We start from the raw sequence: 19,021 nt of genomic DNA on the forward strand, positions 1-19,021 counted from the left end.
ACTAATGTAACGATCTAAAGGGCAAGTGGATCAAGGAGGGAAAGAGAGAGAGACGCGCGATAAAATCGTTCGGACGTAACGTTAGGAGGTGAACCTACGTACGTGGAAGGTTCACGCGGTTAAAAAGCGAGTCTGAGTTATTGCACGTGAAAAGTAAAACTAGGTATTACCGGGATAATTGGGCCGTGTAACGAGCCGAGCAATTTTTCCTGTCTCCTGTTAATTTGAGATATCGCGTTACATAAATTTCCGGTTACCTCTCCTCCACGATCCTCCAGCCTTTAACTTCTCCTCTTTAAACGAACTCCGCTTCTACTTTATACAGACGATGGAAATTTTATGATAAACAGCAACTCTCGATTTTTTTCCCTCTCCAACGTATTCGGCTCTTAAAAAAAAAAAAAAAGATCATCGTAATTTACACGATGATTTATATACTTAATTTACTTATTCTCGAAATTTAGAATTTTGCAATCGAATTGATTTCGCGTAAACGGTTTCGATAGGGTGGTTAAATGCGATAACGATCAATTTCCACAAAGATCATTAGGCAAACAACCAGTTGAAGCGGTAGCGTTCATCGTGCTCCTTGACCGGAAGTGCTAATCAACCAAGCCGAGCCTCTTAATCTCTTCTAGCCCACGTAGAAAGTGGGTGCTCGTCGACACCGGTATATCCGCCGGCTACAACTGGTCGGTCGACCACCGTTCACCGGCAGCGATATTAAATTTGTATTTTTACGCTGATTCCACGGCCCATTCCCGTACGTGAGGCGAAAGGGAATCGTTCGGCCGATTAACGATCCGAGCTCCCCAGGGAGCTCCCGAGGTAGCCGAGACACACAGCTTCCCAACTCGCACGCTATCCTAAAACTCGTCCCTCTCCCCCTCCCTCCCTCCTACCCGCCCGCCTCCTATTCGCTAATATTTTATTTAATGCCTATCAAAATTTATGGATTTCTCTCGGTCTCGGCCAACGGGAATTTAATGTTTTTGTCTCGATCGTGGTTAAAAACAATGCGGGTTCGATTCTCGATCGAGGATTAAATAATGTATCGTGAGTGGTGTTTTCTTGGAAAAGGAATTTTCCAAAGGTTTTCCTTTTTTTCTATTCGATGTCGTTGGTTTAAAATAAATAGCAGGGGAAAGGGAGGGATTGAAATCGTGTTCGAGAGGATGGGATATTTGTGCCCTAGGTAGATTCGAAAGGAAAATAGAGATAAAAATTGATTATAAAGATTGCGATTAATCTTTTCGAATAATTTCGCCATCGAAATAAACACAAGTATTCCATATCTCGAATCATCCCCAATTTGATTTTATCGCTCCGATCGGAATTCCTTGTTCCATTATCCTTCCCCTCCCAAGAAGCGATCACTTTTTCTCAAAAAGAAAGACGAAGGCGAGCCGCTTTGTACCGCTGTTCCTCGGTAAAGGGTCGGAAATAATAGGAGAAAGAAAGACGTAACACGGTGTGCATGAAATTATCCCCACGAGTGTCGTAGATCGACGAAACCGAGCGGATTATTCCGTCTTGACGGGACTTTGAATGCTCGCGGAACGGAAACGGAGACGGCTGGCGGAAGAAACGGTTGCAAGAACGCTGCTAACCTTTCGCGGGGGGGTTGCTAGGAGCAGCTTGGCTTTGTTAGGGTGAAAATATCGCGTCGCGGCCCATACGTCTTCCCGACAGGCGAAATAAGCGCGGGGACAATTGGAAATTGCCAAGGTTAAAACTCGCGTTGCTTTCTCGTTTAGTGGATGGTGGCGGATGTTTGCTTCGTCTAATGAAAATTTGGTCGAACGGAAAAGTAGAGAAAAGAAGCGAATTGATAGGGAAACGGTGGAAAAGAAGATAAACACAAATAATTCTAATTATTGGTTATAGGAATCCGTGGTTGTAGACCCCGGATCGGGGTCCCCATGTCTCGTGCCAAGGCTTCTCTCCATTCCTCCGTGTCACCCTCTTCTATTTCGTTCTATATGGAGAAACTTAAAAACAACTCGCTTAATAAACGTAAATTTTCGAAGAAGAAGGGGAGGAGGAGGAGGAGGACTATATAAATAGCGATAGGAAGGAGCCGGGAAGAGGGGCAAGACGGGGTCAGATTAGAGGGTACGTTTGACAGATGACACTTGTCGATATCGTGTTTCGGTTAAACGCCACCGCATCCCCCTATTTCCGCCCATATCCGTCTTGCATTTGCATATAGAGTAAATCTCGGTCTCGCGACTGGCTTCCACGCTTTTATGGACTTAAGGAGAAAAGTAGCTCGAGGTGAGGCAGGTGGCAGGTTTGTTATCACGACTTCCGATTGGCCTGGCCGTGTTCCGCTTGTCAGAGAAACGTGCCACCCGCCCCGCGATATTTCCACGTCTACGTCTCTCATTTTTTTTTCCCTTCCCTCCTCCCCGTTACGCGATTAGAATAACTGGCTCCGCCTGATTGCTCGCCTTATTACTCGACCCCTGAACTTCGATTCTTGTTGTTCGCTTTGCACGCTTAATTGTTTCGCTGAATGCAAATGTATATATGGATCGAAGGGATACAATTTTTAATCTCGAAAAACAATCTTTTGGAAAATCGATAGTAATGAAATATCGAGAAAATTTTTGAAAAATTCTGGGATCAGGATAATAAAGAAAAATATATTTTTTTGGATGCACGATAATAATTCGTATCCTATCGAACATAATTTTTCAATCCCTTCGAGAGAAGAGGCTTCGTCGTTGGATTTTACCTCTACAAGGAAAGAAAGAAAAAACAGAGAGGAGGAGAAAGAAGGTTTGGCGCGAAGCAAAAGACGAGCCAATAAACATGATTCGCCTTATAATCTCGTCTTCCTTAGGAGAGCCATATCCCTAGAGTTCTTCCGCTCTCAGCCAATCTAAGCGGGGAAATGGTTTTATGCACACAAGTGATGCCCACGGGAACCGTTACCCCGTCCAAGGACGTTGAATAATTGCTGCCAGCTATCTAACCGATTGAAAATCAAGGATACCGTGGGAATATCGCCTAAACGATTTCGTTCTTTCAATCGTCGATGGTTATTAACACCGGATAAGATTCGTCAAAATCATTACAGAAACAATTCTGTATCCCCTTCCTTTTCTTCTTCTTTCAAGTTTCGAGAAAGAAAGAAAGAAAAATCATAAATTTACGACGATTCGCAATCTCAAGATCGAAAAATGAAAATTCATCCGTATGTGAAGCAATTTTCATCCATCACACGGATGGAAGAATAGGATGCTCGTGGAGTTTCGTGGAAACGATAATAGGCATGATAGAAAATGAAGAGGAGGAGGAGGAGGATAGAAAGGACCGAAGGTTGGACCCGAGAATAACCATTATCCAAGCGAAGGACGTGGATCACGATGCAAAACGATCGATCGGCGCGCACTTAGCGGCCCTTGTCGGCCCTCACGATTCTTCTCTTTTAGCCGTCTTCTCCTCTAATCGTCACACGTAACATACGTACACGTGCATACGGTAATGGAATCGAACAATATTATCCATCGTAACGTGCAACGGAATGCGATTTTCTAACCGATCCAACGAGATAACTTTGCCCTTTTGTACATGTGCTATGGATACGATCATTTAACGTAACGTGAATTTTAACTCGAAGATTATACGCGATTATCTTATATCTCATAAAGGATTAGAAAGAAGAGAAATAACGTAAAAAATAGTAAAGTGAATTTGATAATGACACTTTCTTTGGTAATGAACGAGAATCAGATGAAATAAAAACTTTACGATATATTGCCCGCTTTAGCGAAATTACTCTTCAACGCGGCACTGAAAAATTTTATTGTCCAACCATTTTCCGCGATTATCGGCCTCGACTCGTTTCCTCGACGCGTTATCGAATGAATAGGACTCTAAAAATGGAAGTTTTCTAAGAACGATTCGTCGTATCCATAAAAGTAAGAAGAAGGTCACTGCGAGCGGGAAAAAGACGAGGCGAAGTTAATTCGATTCGATCGAGCAAAAAATATTTTTCAATTTCAAGTTTGGTAGAAAATTTTTTTTTTAATTCTTCAAAACTAGTAACGTTTCCAAATCTATTCCTCTCGAATAATTTGGATCCATATTTTTTAAAATATTATCTTACCTGACAACTGATGTCTTGTTTCTCGGACAACAACCTTGCGACGTGACGAACTGACGATGCAACCTCCGAAGTGGCTCCCGCCTGTAGGGCCACGTCCAAAACTGCAAGCGTGTCTTTATCCCTCCGCAAAGCGCACTGAAGCTCCGACAAACGTATACTAAACTGTTGGACGGCTTGCAGAGCGCACAATTGTTGATTGCCTCTGCAAAATATGGTTCAGCCAAGGTTATCGTGGGTGGGGATATCGAGGATAGAATTTGCTTAAAGTATACGATACTCGTGGCCTAGAATATTTTTTGTGTATCTTGAGTTAGATAGAATTCTAATTAACGATTTCTATGACGAATTTCGAAAAGTATTGGCAGATAAAGCGCGTAAATGGTTAAATGAATTACTTTCTAGATGATAGAATTGAATCGTTGAAACAGATAAAAGAGAGGATTCGAAATCTTAATAAATTAATATACGAAGAAAATAATTTATAAATAAATAGTAAACAAATGTTGCACTAAAAAGTATTGCGTATATGAATCGATCAATATAAAATAGATCTGAATTTAATAATTTATCGAAAGGAAGCCTAGTTTTCTCGATGCGTTCGATGCTCCACAAACATGGATTATTTCGAGTTCTCGGAATCGGTGAAAGCGAGCCACGAAATTGAATGGAAAAATCGCGAGACGGGTCAACACAATAAAAAGTGGAACGAGGGCGAAAGCCTCTTGGCAAACAGTAAGACGTCAAATTATTAGCGGATCTCCCCGATGACGGTATCGGCAAATAAGAAACACTTTAGGTCGATCCTCGTGGCCCTAGGCTCGCGCCATCCAATGAAACCAAGAAAAATGGTTTTCCACATCGACGTGCGATCGAAAGAATCTCTCTTCCTTCGACGAGAGAGAAAAAAAGAAAGAAAGAAAGAGAAAGGAAGGAATAGTTGGAGTAAAAGCGAATAAAAATGAGAAAAAATTTAAACGTTCGTTTAAAATTTTAAAAGCGACAAAATAGAGAAGAAAATGGCCATATTGGAAAAATGAAGCGTAACACCGGCCGATTTGTACGTTATAGAGAAGAGTCGCGTGCGCTCGTGCAAAGAATAGAAATTCCTGGGGAGAGCGTCCGAGGGATAGGATTGACCTTTGTAAAAGCCGAGTGGGTCACTGGTAAACCCCTTTGCATGGGTCAGAACCCCTATCAGACTGGGGAATCAAGTGCTCATACGGCAATTAAAACGCGCGTGGTGGCCAACCACCACGTGCCTCTCGCTTCGAACACGTATCAATTTCAAGGTTCGTGATTCGCTTCACTCGCTATATTTATAATGCGTCTACATGTTTCAAAATAAATATGCATTTCAATTGAAATTTTCGAGACGAATATACGCTTGAGATATTTAACTTTTCGAATTATCGACTATTCGATTTATTCTTTCCTCCGAGAGAATTGATTAAAATTTAATAAAAATTTTCGCGCGACCATCTGATCTACGATGATTTACTTTTTTATATGGCAACAACAGTCGTTTCTTCGGGCACGCGATCGATTTAGAAACAGTCCAAGATTAAACTGGCGATCCCGGCTAAAACTAGTAATCCCGTGACACGGGTCGAAATCCCAAAGATTCGAGCCCTCGTTGCCTACGGTGTCCATGGTTCCCGCTGTGTTTGCTTTCGAGGCTTCATTGCCTCTCATAATATTTGCCCAACGTCACACGACCGGCCAGCGAACGGTCAGTCAATGATCCTAAACCAGCTATTCCACGCGCTCCACGAAACTCGATAACGTTCCTACCCTATCTCGAAAGAAACTGTAAGGGACAAGAGGTTTCGAACAATTGTGTTATATATTGTCCTTAATTGTCCAATCCTTTTTACATTCTAATCGTAAGAATTGTTTTCGTATGTCGTTACTCACTTTTGAAAGGTTTCGTCCCAGACGCGATACAGATCCGCCACACCATCCTTGAGCGCAGTGAAGATCAACGAGGCGGAGTTGCCTAGATCGGTGATCAGTCTGTGCGTCGAGACGTTCAACGCCAGCATAGCCGCCTTGCGATCCCTCAACGCTGCCAGTTCGGCCTAGAGCATTAAATATACATTTTTAGTGGTTACCTTCTTCGGCTAACTCAAACGAATTGCCCCGCTCTTTGCGAGCACGGCGTTGGGGGGGCTCGCTTTGGGGTTGCGGGTGATGTATAAACTTGGCCACGGTAATAGACCACGAGTACAACTGTACAACTTACGACACGACGAAAGTATAATTTTGTCGTTCTTGGAGAAAATTTTATCGAACAATAATTGCGTGTATCGAATTCGAGTAACGTATTTTATAACATTTTTTTTATTATTATTTTAAAAAGAAAGAAGCGTTAAAATTCGTATCGAGAGGAAAAAGTGACCTAGGTCCGGAGGAGGTATATCACGAACTCCATTTTTACGAATATCGAGAGCAGTCAGGCAGAGTCGGTCCGGCATCAAGGGCGAAATAAACGTAAGTTTATCAGGAAGAGCATAACCGAACTATAAGGGTTGGAAGAGAGCAAGGTAGACGATGGAGTAACCACGTCACGTTGTCACGTCTCTCCTTCGTCCTACTGCAGGAGGCGACCGACGAGGGCCGCATAAATAAACCCAGCTTTACGACGCAGCCCGTAACAGAACGAAAACGAGAGCCCCTCCGCTTCGTCCACACCCTCCCTCCCTCTCTCTCTCTTTCTCTCTCTCTCCCTTCTATTTCTTCCTCGCCACTCCACCACCACCCCGCGTCATTTCTCTCGCGTGACGAGCAGCCACGGTTCGGGAGAAGATCGTAAACCTGCTCTCCTTGCGGTCATCGCGCGTCTCGACATCCCTTTCCACCTTACTTTCCACTTTCGTGTACCATCGAGTAATTTCTGTCGTCGTAACGACGGACTTTACTACTGTTTCCTTTTCTTGCGTTTCTGTCCCGCGCTGATCTCCTCCTTTCGAATTCTCGCCAATCGGATTCTTCAGAATTTTCTACTCTCTTTTTCTTTTTTATTTCTTTTCCTTTTTTTTTCTTTCTTTAACTTTTCGAGAAAGTAATTGATTTTGAAAGATACATTTCGTTTCGACGAGAGAAAGGGATAAGAATGTCTGATTCTACTTTATAATTTTTATAAGTGGAGATTTAAAAAGAAGTAATTTTAACAAAATGAAAATGTTTTTCACGAAATAAAATATAGTAAAATGTATCACGAGTGACAAAATATAGGGTAGCAGATAGGGATAAAAAGGCGCGTTGTTCTCGTTCGAGATTTCCATCGCCCTCCATCAATCAAAGGATCTTCTCGACTGCAACGGGAAATCATAAAGACCGTGATGTCACTGATACGATTTGACGTCGAGATTAGCTTCGTACGTCGCATTTTATATTCCGTTTGTTACGGTCAACGTAATTTATCATTACCATTCCCTTTATCTCATCCCCGACATTCTTTAAAGAAAACTTCTCATCTCGTGGATACGAATCGCATCTTTTTCCTTTCTTTCTCTCCCTCTTTCAAAAAAAAAGAACGTAATTTTTCCACGCCTCCTTTTCGAGAAAAACTTCGAAATCGAAACTCTCTCTCCTCTAACCTTCCCTCGATCCCTCCTTCCCATCGTAAAACTCGCATCGAATCGATATTCTTCGCGGCTCCCCCGCTAATCGATGCAAATCCGTGCACGAGCAAACGACGGATACAGCCGCGATTCCGGGCACGCTATCGAGGAGGTCAGACGCGTGAAAAGCGGCGGTTCACGCGCGTGAGGAATCCGCACCGTCTCTCCGCCTCTGCGAGAAAAGAGAGAGAAGCGCGCGCGACGGAGAAGGGAGAGAGAGAGAGAGAGAAAGAGAAACGCTTTCGTCCGACGGCGGTCGCGACGAAAAGTGGCTGGCATTGATATTCCGGGCGCATGGCGAACACAGAAGCAGCACCAGATCCGCGGCCGTTCCCCTCTTTTCCAACCACCCACTCGCCCCCTCTTCTCCCCCTTTGCCAGCCCTCCTCCCCCCTCCCGGCAAACCCTCTCCGATCACCCTTGTTACACACCCTTTCCCTCACCCTTTTGCCCTTTCGACGACGCGCCACCGCAACGCAGACACGCACATTCCGATCTAATTCAATTTCCAATCAACAGCCAATCAATTGATTCGAATTCGGTATACAGAGCGGTCGGCTGCCTCCCGACGTAACCCTCTGCATGCCTATGAGCCTGCTCTGCCCACACTCTCTCCATCTCTCTCGCTCTCTCTCGTTTTCTTTCCCTTTCGCCTTGTTTCTCGCTTTAAGGCCGCTCGTGCTCTCGCCACGATGGAGCAATTGGGGTTTCTCTTTTTTTTTCTTTGAAAACGGGGTACGAGTGACCGCGATACGATGAGAGAAGAGGGATTCTATGGTTTTATCGATGTTCCAGGCTTAAATTGTCGCGCAAGTTCAAAAACAAAGAATCGTATTGTACGATTTGCGTTGTCTGGGAGAAGAGAAGTCAGTTTCTGATGTAAATAACTGTATAAATACGTTTTTTTTTCACTGTCGAATATATCGAATATATATACAATTATATAATCGTAGAGCTGTCTCGGTCTTTAATATTCTTCGTTTTAAGATATCGGAGAAGTTTCTAATCGAAGAAAAAGTAGCGCGCGACGATTGGATCGAATAAAGATATAAAAACAATTGGAAGTAGCTCGTATCGAATTTGCGATCGGGTAACGAGCGGCGTGAAAGCCTTTCGCGATTAACCTCGTTGTCTTGACGGACGCATTGAATCCGTATACGCCGCTCGTTTACGATTTTAAGCTGCTTGAAAGTTCGTTACCCGTGGACGCGCGCGGAATTCGAATCGAACGATTGCGAACGATCGAACAAAGTCGTTTTCGAAATTTTATCTCCGAGATGCGCGTTTTTATTATCTTAGGTCAAGTTGAATCTTTTTTTTTTTTACTCGATATATTGAAAACGTTCGATCGAAAAAATTAATAAATCGAAGAATAACATTTTGCCATATAATTATTTAATTTCTTTTTTTGGAATATTTCGAAAACAAATAAATAATCACTTTCGTCGTGTAATAATTTTTCCAAGTACAAGTTTACAAACTCGATTATTAATTGATCGTTGGATCGGCAAGAAATTAGATATTAAAAAGAAGGAAGGAAAAAAAATCAGATAAACGGAGTTTCACCGTACGCCAAGCTACCGAGAACTGCGTCTATTCGCGTTAAAAATGCCAGACGAATGTAAGGAGAAGGCTAGCCAGGTCTCAGACCTTTTCTCACGAGTGAGAATAGGAGAATCGTCCAAAGGCGGGTCACGCGTAGGAAAGTGCGAACGATCGCTAATGAGCGGGGATATATCGAGACGCGAGACGCGGTGGAATTACGCAATAACGCAATCACCGGTCCGTGGGTGTCGCGTACACGATCCCCAATACCTCGATCGAGGCCTGTTTACGAATACGTAATACACGCGGAACATTCCATCCGGAATACGCGCGCCACGCCGCTGCACACTCGCTCATTCCGTCGCGCTTTTCACCGTGCGTCGTGCATGCGAAATATTCGCACCCGCCGACCAACGCGGCTAATCGATTCCTGGACGGGTTAACGTCGATTCGCTCGACGTTTCACCGAGACCATTCCGGTGGACGTGTGCCGCTGCCTCGAATGCTTCGCCTCCTCCTCCTTTTATTTTTAACTTGGGCTCGCTTCGGCGATGTCTCGTTACGAGAGATCGTCTATCGTTGTAATATTTTTCTATATTTTTCTTTTTATCCTATCGTCCTTTGACTTCTCTCTCTCTTTTTTTTTTAAATTCATGTGGTATTGAAAGGATGTATTCGCGAATTTTAAATCGAAGGAGAATAATAATATCTGGCGTCATCCATGAAAGATGTAAACGAGAGCAAATACAAAAAGCCTCCAAATCTCCTCGACCGCAATAACTCCGCCAAAAATCCTCCCCGAAAAAAAAAAAAAAGACAACACAAAACCAATAGCCAACACCGATCCCCCAAATATCGAACACGAAATTAATCCCTGAAACGCGTGCTTCCCCAACCCTTTGTGCGCGGCTTACTTGAACGGTAAATCGCGTCCCCAACCCTTTCCCCTTCGAAACCTTCGAAACCTCGTGCGGTTACGAGATGTGTCTCTCTGATCTGTCGAACGGAGCGTGCATTCTGGCACGTGGAAGAAAACAGACTCGAAAACCACGATGTTCGAAGCGACCCGTCAATCGCGAGCCCGTGGAGGACCAAACACGGCGCGCGAAAACATGTAAAACAAGAAGAATCGGAGAGAGGTTGGGTGTTGGCGGCTAGACAGCCTGCTGCATAATGCAGCACAGCGACGAGTTCACCCGGCAAATGTTGGACGCTAATACATCTTGATGATAGATAGGGAGCATGTGTTTGGTCTTCGCAATGAGGTTGGTAGGGACGTTAGGGATATTACGAGGAAGAGAGGGATCGTGTATGGCTACGTTGGACAAAGAGAAAGCGAATTGTTCCTGGGTAAGAAACGGAGAAGAGCGGAAAGGGTGAAAAGGGAGGGGAGAGAGAGAGAGAGAGAGAAACAAGGGAAGAGAAACCGTTGGACCGAAGGAATGGCGGAAGATCGAAGAAAGTTGAGGCGAAAATGAGAAGAAGAGTCTCTGAAAATGTAGCTGAGAATCGTGGAAAATGAGCAGGATGAAGAAGGATGGAACGATAGAGGGAAGATATAGGAGGAGAAAGATGGAGAGAGAAACAGGAAGGGAGGAGAGAGAGAGAGAGAGCAGGGTGTTCCAGAGGTTTCCAGAGGGGTTCAGGGAGGGTAGAGGCAGGCTGGGGATGACTCTCAGGGGGTGGAACTCAGAGGGTTGGCCAGGTTCGCCGGCGTTCGCTCTCGCGAGTTGCGATGCCGAGCACGTCGCCGTCAGACGAGCGTACGTGCGACACGACTACGCTTTTACGCCACTCTCTGCCTCTATCCTTGCCTCCTGACTGCTCTCTCCTTCTCTTTATACTCTTCTTCTTCCTCCTGGGCGACCACCATCCCTCCGCTTGTTCCGGGCTGCGCCGTGCTCTAACGCCATCCCCCTTTTCCTCTTTTTCTTACTTCTATTTCGCCTACTTTCATCCCACACACCGACACAAAGCTTTCTAACTTCGTTCTCGAGGATGTTTTTAATAATGCCGGAGCTTGTTCCGCTACGACGAACACTCTCGGATAGCCGGGGAATCGAATGTCGCGTGCTCGAAATGGGGATACGATTAGCGATGAGATGCTAACGATAAAAATTTAACATTTTATAAGAGGGGTAAGATAATATAGGTGCAAAGAAAGAAGTATTATTTAGAAGATAATATTTAGTTAGATTACATTATTAATGATTCAAGTTTAATTACGCTTTTTCGTGTAATTTCTTTGTTGCATTAAAATTGTTATTGAAAAAAATCTATTTTAAAAGAGTGAATAATTTTACGCCATCTATAATCGTTATTTTTATTGAAAGATGCTTTTACTCGGACGATAGGAAGATTCTTGTCTTTGCTGAACTCTCGGAAATAGTATCGGTAAAGCAAGCTTAGTTACCGACGAACGAAATTTTATCGACACTTGTTATATATAATATACTTATTTTATATATATATATAAATTTTCTAATTAAAATATATGTTTCATTTATTCGTAAGTATAATAATTTTGCGTATTTTGACGCGTCGATAATATTTCATTATTAACATGAACGGATATTATTCCAATTTATCTATGAATGGTAAGAATGGAATATTTTTTAACGATAATCCATTTTTTAAATATACAATAAATAAATTAAAATTATAAAACTTAACAAAAACTTAATAAATATGTAAAATATAAATTTTAAGCAATATATCATATAATTATAAATTAATATTTATTATTATAAATATCATTATTAACATTGTTATAAATATAAAATTATTAAAATTATTATTAACTTATACTATTATTTATAAAATTTTAATTATAAAAATTCAAAATATAATATAAATATGATATAAAAATCATTTTTCATGCCATTCGCGAAAATTATGTATTTATTTTAAATTTAATCAATTTATATTAAATTTTTATTGCTGTAATGAAAAATTATTAGCTACATAAATTAATAATAAAATATTTTTACAATTATAAGTCGAAAATTAATATCGTACAATATAATATAATAATAAATTTAACTTTAATTGATAAAAATATATTTCAATTATTATGTTTATTATTATAATAAATTATTTAGTGTATAAACTAACAATAAAAATCTAAAAGTTGTTAAATTATTGATTATTATATTGAAAAAATCGATTTTAATACGACGTATATCTTTGGTAAACTTCGCGCCGCGAGCGTTTATAAATACAAGGCAAGGGGACAGAGCGATCATTTCGTATCGAACGTTCGTAGCGAGCACATCGTTACTAAATTCTTATAACGATAATTTTCAATTATTTATTTTTATAACAAATTTATCCTAAATTAATAGTTAATATAATTTTACAATATATTATTTATTGATTTTATTTTTTTAATAATTAATTTATTCATATTTATTTATATAACATACAATAATTATTTATTTATTTATACATTTATTTATTGTTTTTTAGTTTTTATTATTTATTTTTTTATTCTTTCTTTTATTTATAGATTTATTTATATATTTATTTATTTTTTAATTTCTATAATGTAATATAAATTAATTATAATAATTTATATTTCGTTTTTTATTTTTTTTTATTTATAGATTTATTTATATATTCATATGTTTTTTAATTTCTATAATGTAATATAAATTAATTATAATAATTTATATTTCGTTTTTTATTTTTTTTTATTTATAGGTTTATTTGAATATTTATGTATTTAATCATTTATTTATTTTTTTATTTCTTTTTTGATTTTGATTTATTTATTGTATTTATTCATTTACTTACTAATGATTTATTTATTTATTTTTTATCATATTAATTATAATAATTTATTTTCTTATTATATTTCTTATGTTATATGTAGGTCTCGATATAGTTACTTTCTCGTTGATGAGATCCGGTAATTGGCATCGGTTTTCATATTATTTTTTGATTAAAAAAATTTTATTACAAATATTTCATTTAAAAAATTATGATTAGAATATTATATTAAGAAGATTAGTTTTTAAAAAATTGATGCCAAGCTAAGAAGTATTTTTTTTTAATATGGTATGTACAGAATTTTATTTTTTATTTTATATACAAATTTTTGATAAAATTTTTATATTCTATGTATTTAGATATAATATATCTTAGTAGCTTTTTTTTCTTTTTTTTTTTTTTTTTTTTTTTTAATAAAACAAGTATATTCTTAATGCAAACATTAGTTAATAAATAAATATTAGATTATATTTATTGTAAGCGCATTTCGTATCAAGATATATTCTTTAATTTAACGCCTTTTTTATTTTCCTTCGTTTTCTTCGAATCTTGTTCGATTCATTGTCAATTACAGTAGTCAAAATTATTGGATTCTATTTTCGATGATTAATCAAAGGTTTTTTTAATCTATTGATACTTTCATGTATTCGGAGAGAATTAGATCTTGTAGTTGACGTCGTTTTGGTAATTCGGTCAAGGATCTTTCCTGTGTTAATGTCATTGGGACACGAGATGTTTTTTTATTAGGCCATTGTCATAATCTAGTGAATATCATCAGTTCCATGATATTTATAAGTCTAGTGATATAAATTGTAATAGAAGAACGGTAGTAATTGAAAGGTTGACGTTTAGATTTCTTTTTCATTTTTATTAGTCCTTTCTCAACGTTTATTTTTCTCTCCGGCGTTAATTTTCTTTTTGGACACTCGCGTTTTTTGGACAAACTCTCTCTTGTTGAGTATCGCAGTTCCTTTTAATATAAATAATCAATATTTAAAATTTTTTCGCTTTAAATTAATGAAGAATAATTTTGATACGGATGCTGCAAATAAGTGTTATGTATTATAGATTTTAGATTTAGTATTAAGTTAATAAAATTTCACGACGAAGGACAATATAGGATTTTAATTTTATTTATAAAATTTTATTTATTTTCGTTATAATTTATTATATGTAATTTATTTGTATCCGTGTATGCGTGTGATTTTTCGGCGTGATTTGTCGGTCTGATGTGTGAATGATAAATTGCGATTATTATAAAAAAAATCATATTATAAAGACACATGTATTGTATTCCATAAATAATATTCATAATAAAAATAATTTTTACATTATTCTTGTTTTTGATTATTTATATTTAAATTTACTTTATGTTTGCAATATTTTTTTATTTTTTTGTTTTTTTTTTTTTAATAGAAAATATAAAATTTTTTTTTTAATAATCTGAAATGTAAATGAAAATAAAAAAAGAAGGATTCAAATAAACTTGCAAAAAAAAAGGAAAAGATGAAAAAATTTAAAAACAATTTAAAAAAATTATAAAAAAATTAAAAGAAAAATAATAAAATGAAAAAATAAAGAAAATATCAATATTTATAAAAAGAACAAATATAAAGTTAAAAAAAATTTTAAATGAAATAAGTAAATTAATTAAAAAGATACAAAAATTAACAAAAAAAAAATAATGAAGAATTGGAAATTATTTATTTTACATTATAATTAATATCTTTAAAATTTAAAATTTATTTATAGATAGAATGATGTAGAATAAATATTGAGGCGCCATCTCTTGATTATCAAAATCATTTCCAGGTGAGATTATCCTTCTCGAAATATTCAAAAGATGGCGCTAGTTCACAATTCCTATTCCAATTTATCCTGCCTTTAAAAAAATATCTTTGACATCTTGACAAAAGATTGTATTCATAGTCAATTAGTTACTCTATTCCTATTTATTTTATTTATTCCTATTTCCTTTTTTGCTGTCTTCGTATATAATTATCAAATATAATAATCAAATGTTTCTTTTTTTCCTTATTATTCATCTCTTTACATTTCTATTTAAATAATTTTTGAATTATAATTAATTTATATGTGCATTCTTTCTTTGAATATACATTTAATATATACATTTTGTCGATAAGTTAGATGACGACCGAAAAATTTTGATCAGCGCCATCTCGCGTTTGGATCACCGAAGCTCCGACTTGTTACTAGCATAACATGATATGCAAGGAGGTATGCGAACTCAAAGACAAGGAAAGCAACATTGTGCGAAAAGGACAGAGAGCATCCCCCACCACTTCGGTAAACGTTATATAGAAAATTTATTAATAACTCAATTTTTACGCAAAATTTACGCACTTTTAAGATTGCATCTTGAAGCTAGAACTCCAAGCAACTTTTTCATATCGATTTTAATGCAAAATTCTGTTTCGTTAATTAATTATTAACAATTAATACGTCATAATTTTAATACATCGATGACGCCATATCGAAAATTTATTAATTACTCGTTTTCTACGCAAAATTTATAAACTTTTAAGATTACATCTTGAAACTAGAACTCCAACTAACTTTCTCATATCAATTTTAATGCAAAATTCTTTGTTGTTAATTAATTATTAACGATTAACGCGTTATACTTATGATACATCGGAGACGCCATATTGGAAATTCATTAATTACTCGTTTTCTACGCAAAATTTATAAACTTTTAAGATTAAATCTTGAAGCTAGAACTCCAACTAACTTTCTCATATCAATTTTAATGCAAAATTCTTTGTTGTTAATTAATTATTAACGATTAACGCGTTATACTTATAATACACCAGAGACGCCATATTGGAAATTCATTAATTACTCGTTTTCTACGCAAAATTTATAAACTTTTAAGATTAAATCTTGAAGGTAGAACTCCAACTAACTTTCTCATATCAATTTTAATGCAAAATTCTTTGTTGTTAATTAATTATTAACGATTAACGCGTTATACTTATGATACATCGGAGACGCCATATTGGAAATTCATTAATTACTCGTTTTCTACGCAAAATTCTCGCACTTTTAAGATTACATTTTGAAGCTAGAAGTCTAAGCAACTTTCTCATATCGATTTTAATCCGAAATTCTATTCCATTAATTAATTATTAATGATTAATGGTGTTCAGTTACGGATCGGGAGATTGCGATTAATACATTCTTAACAATAATCGTTAATAATTAATTAACGGGAAAGAATTTTCCATTAAAATTGATATGAGAAAGTTAGTTGGAGTTCTAACTTCAAAATGCAATCTTAAAAGTTTATAAATTTTGCGTAGAAAACGAGTAATTAATAAATTTTCGATATGGCGTCATCGACGTATTAAAATTATGATGCATTAATTGTTAATAATTAATTAACGAAACAGAATTTTGCATTAAAATCGATATGAGAAAGTTGCTTGGAGTTCTAGCTTCAAGATGCAATCTTAAAAGTGCGTAAATTTTGCTTAAAAATTGAGTTATTAATAAATTTTCCATATAATGTTTATCGAAGTGGTGGGGGATGCTCTCTGTCCTTCTCGCACAATGTTGCTTTCCTTGTCTTTGAGTTCGCATACCTCCTTGCATATCATGTTATGCTAGTAACAAGTCGGAGCTTCGGTGATCCAAACGCGAGATGGCGCTGATCAAAATTTTTCGGTCGTCACCTAACTTATCGACAAAATGTACACATTAAATGTATATCGAAAGAAAGAATGCATATATAAATTAATTATAATTTAAAAACTACTTAAACAGAAATGTAAAATATCATAAAATGGAATATTAAGAAATATAAAAGAAATATGGACATTTATAAAGAATTTACGCATATATAAATTATATACATTTTATATATCGTAAGATTCTTTATATTCTCATATATTTTTTATGTATTGTTTTCTTGTGTCTTACATGTATTTCTTTTTGTGCTTTCTATTAAAAAGAAAAGTATTGTAAATAAATAAGATAAAAAGTAAATTACATTAAATTTCAAGAGAAATTTCGAGCATAATTAAATATTAATCAAATATCTATATATTTTTATACAATCAATATATATAAATCCATTTATAAACGTATAAAAATATATATGAAAAATTCACAAGACACGAAAAAATAAGAATCCATATAAAATACGGGAAAAAAGAAATGTTTAGCTTTTTAGAAAGCCATACTCATTCTTCGCCGATTGTCGAGTGAAATTGTTTAAATAAGATGTCGTTTCTTAAACACGATTCCTAACACAATGTTTACGAGATGGACATATAAAAATTCTTACCGTGATTCGATTAATTCTCTCGTCGAGGACGTGCGGCTGCTCCAACATGATCTCGTACGAGAAAAGTCTGTCGTGCGCAGCTTTGAATTCCGTGCGCAGAGTGGTTAACTCCCGGTGAAGCGCAGTGGCCATCTGTGTTTCCTCCACTCTGGTGGTCAAGGATTCCCATTTCTCCAGCATGCCTGGAACACGAGATCGTTAAACAACAAACTGTCGCTTCGAACAAATAATCGATCGGATTAAATGAAAAGGAAAATGGAATATTTATCATCGGGTAAGAATTTTCCTAAAAATAGATGGATAATTGGAAGGGGGGAATTATCGGTAATTTAATTGGAAAAAATGATAAATATCCGCTCCGTTACAGTTTCGAAACGACGGTTGCCTCGCGTTACATCAGTGAAAATAAATCGGATATTTAAGCAGCTTAAACGTTGCACGCACGCATACGGGATCCGCGGCATACGGCTTCAATGACCCGCTTCTTCTCTCATACTTTCCTCCGACACTTTCTTCCTTGGGATCCATCCTTAAAAATATATTTATGGACCGATTCGAGCCGGCCGATATCCTTTTGTACGAACGTGAATCGAATTTAATAACTTTCACTTTCACCAGAAACCGTCCGTTTCTTTCGTCTAAAATTAAATCTAACCCCGAAGAGATTGAGGAAAGAAAGAAACGAAAGAAAGTAACGTAGTTTCGATCCATCGTATGATATTTTCTCCGGGAAGAATGATGGAAAAATTAATACAGCTATGTACATATGCTTTCCCCCATATTTTCCACTCTCTACAACATCCGGAATGTTTTCCAATCTGATACGCGCGTCTCGAATTCGTTTCGAACGAAACGAAGCCTTCTGGGACTAACTTTTCCTCGAGAATCCACTCTAAAAGTATGGAGGAAAAATTGTCAGATCAGCATCCTTCTATTTATTCTATTTATTCCGCGCGTGACTCGACATCGATCGATTAAAGTGAACGAGAAAGAGATGGAGGATCCTTGGTTCACACAATCGCAACTCTTGCATCTCCTATAACACGATCCGTTGATCAATTTTTCCATGTCGGAACACGACACCCTCTCGTCCCCGTGTTCGATCACACCCGTGTTCCAGTTCAATTAAACACGAGTTAGTTATCCGCCAAGTGTCTTCCACGAGTTCTACAAGGGAGATAAATTATTGGGTGAAAGCCGATCGAATTCCTCCCCTCCCCCTTTCTTTCTGCGCAACACGGTACAACCGTGACCGACAACGTATCCAAGTTAATTATCGTCCCAGGTAAATAGAAGCATAGAAATTGGAAGAGAGAGAGAGAGAGAGAGAGAGATTAGGGGAGAAAGGAGCGCGGTATTCGGATAATTTGCGCAACAGGTGCGAATTAAACGATGATCGACGAGTTGATAATAAAGTTGATGTTTCCCTCGAAAAAGTGGTACACGCAAGTCGGATTAATTTTCTTTCACGAGTTTGAGTTTGAGTGCGTAGGTGAATCGTTGCTTGGGATGGAACAGTATTAATTTGCGTAGAATCATTAACGAGGATGATGTCGCGTGATAAAAATAGCGCGAAGGTCTTGTTATCGATTCGCGCGAAAATCTTTCCGATCAAAAGCTCGTGCGCTCTTTTTCTTTTTTCTTTTTTAATTGCAA

At 37.2% G+C, this 19,021-nt stretch overlaps 1 protein-coding gene across 1 annotated transcript in view; it reads right to left on the reverse strand.

The window, feature by feature from the left end:
- LOC726709 overlaps positions 1-19,021 on the reverse strand; it is a 231,047-nt gene that overhangs the window by 134,420 nt on the left and 77,606 nt on the right. Inside the window, 3 exon segments of the mRNA XM_026444488.1 lie at positions 4,118-4,319; positions 6,032-6,195; positions 17,366-17,547. Coding sequence (XP_026300273.1) covers positions 4,118-4,319; positions 6,032-6,195; positions 17,366-17,547 — 548 coding nt within the window.

Source organism: Apis mellifera, linkage group LG12 (genome assembly GCF_003254395.2).
Source record: "Apis mellifera strain DH4 linkage group LG12, Amel_HAv3.1, whole genome shotgun sequence".
In the NCBI taxonomy this organism is placed as follows: Eukaryota; Metazoa; Arthropoda; class Insecta; order Hymenoptera; family Apidae; genus Apis; species Apis mellifera.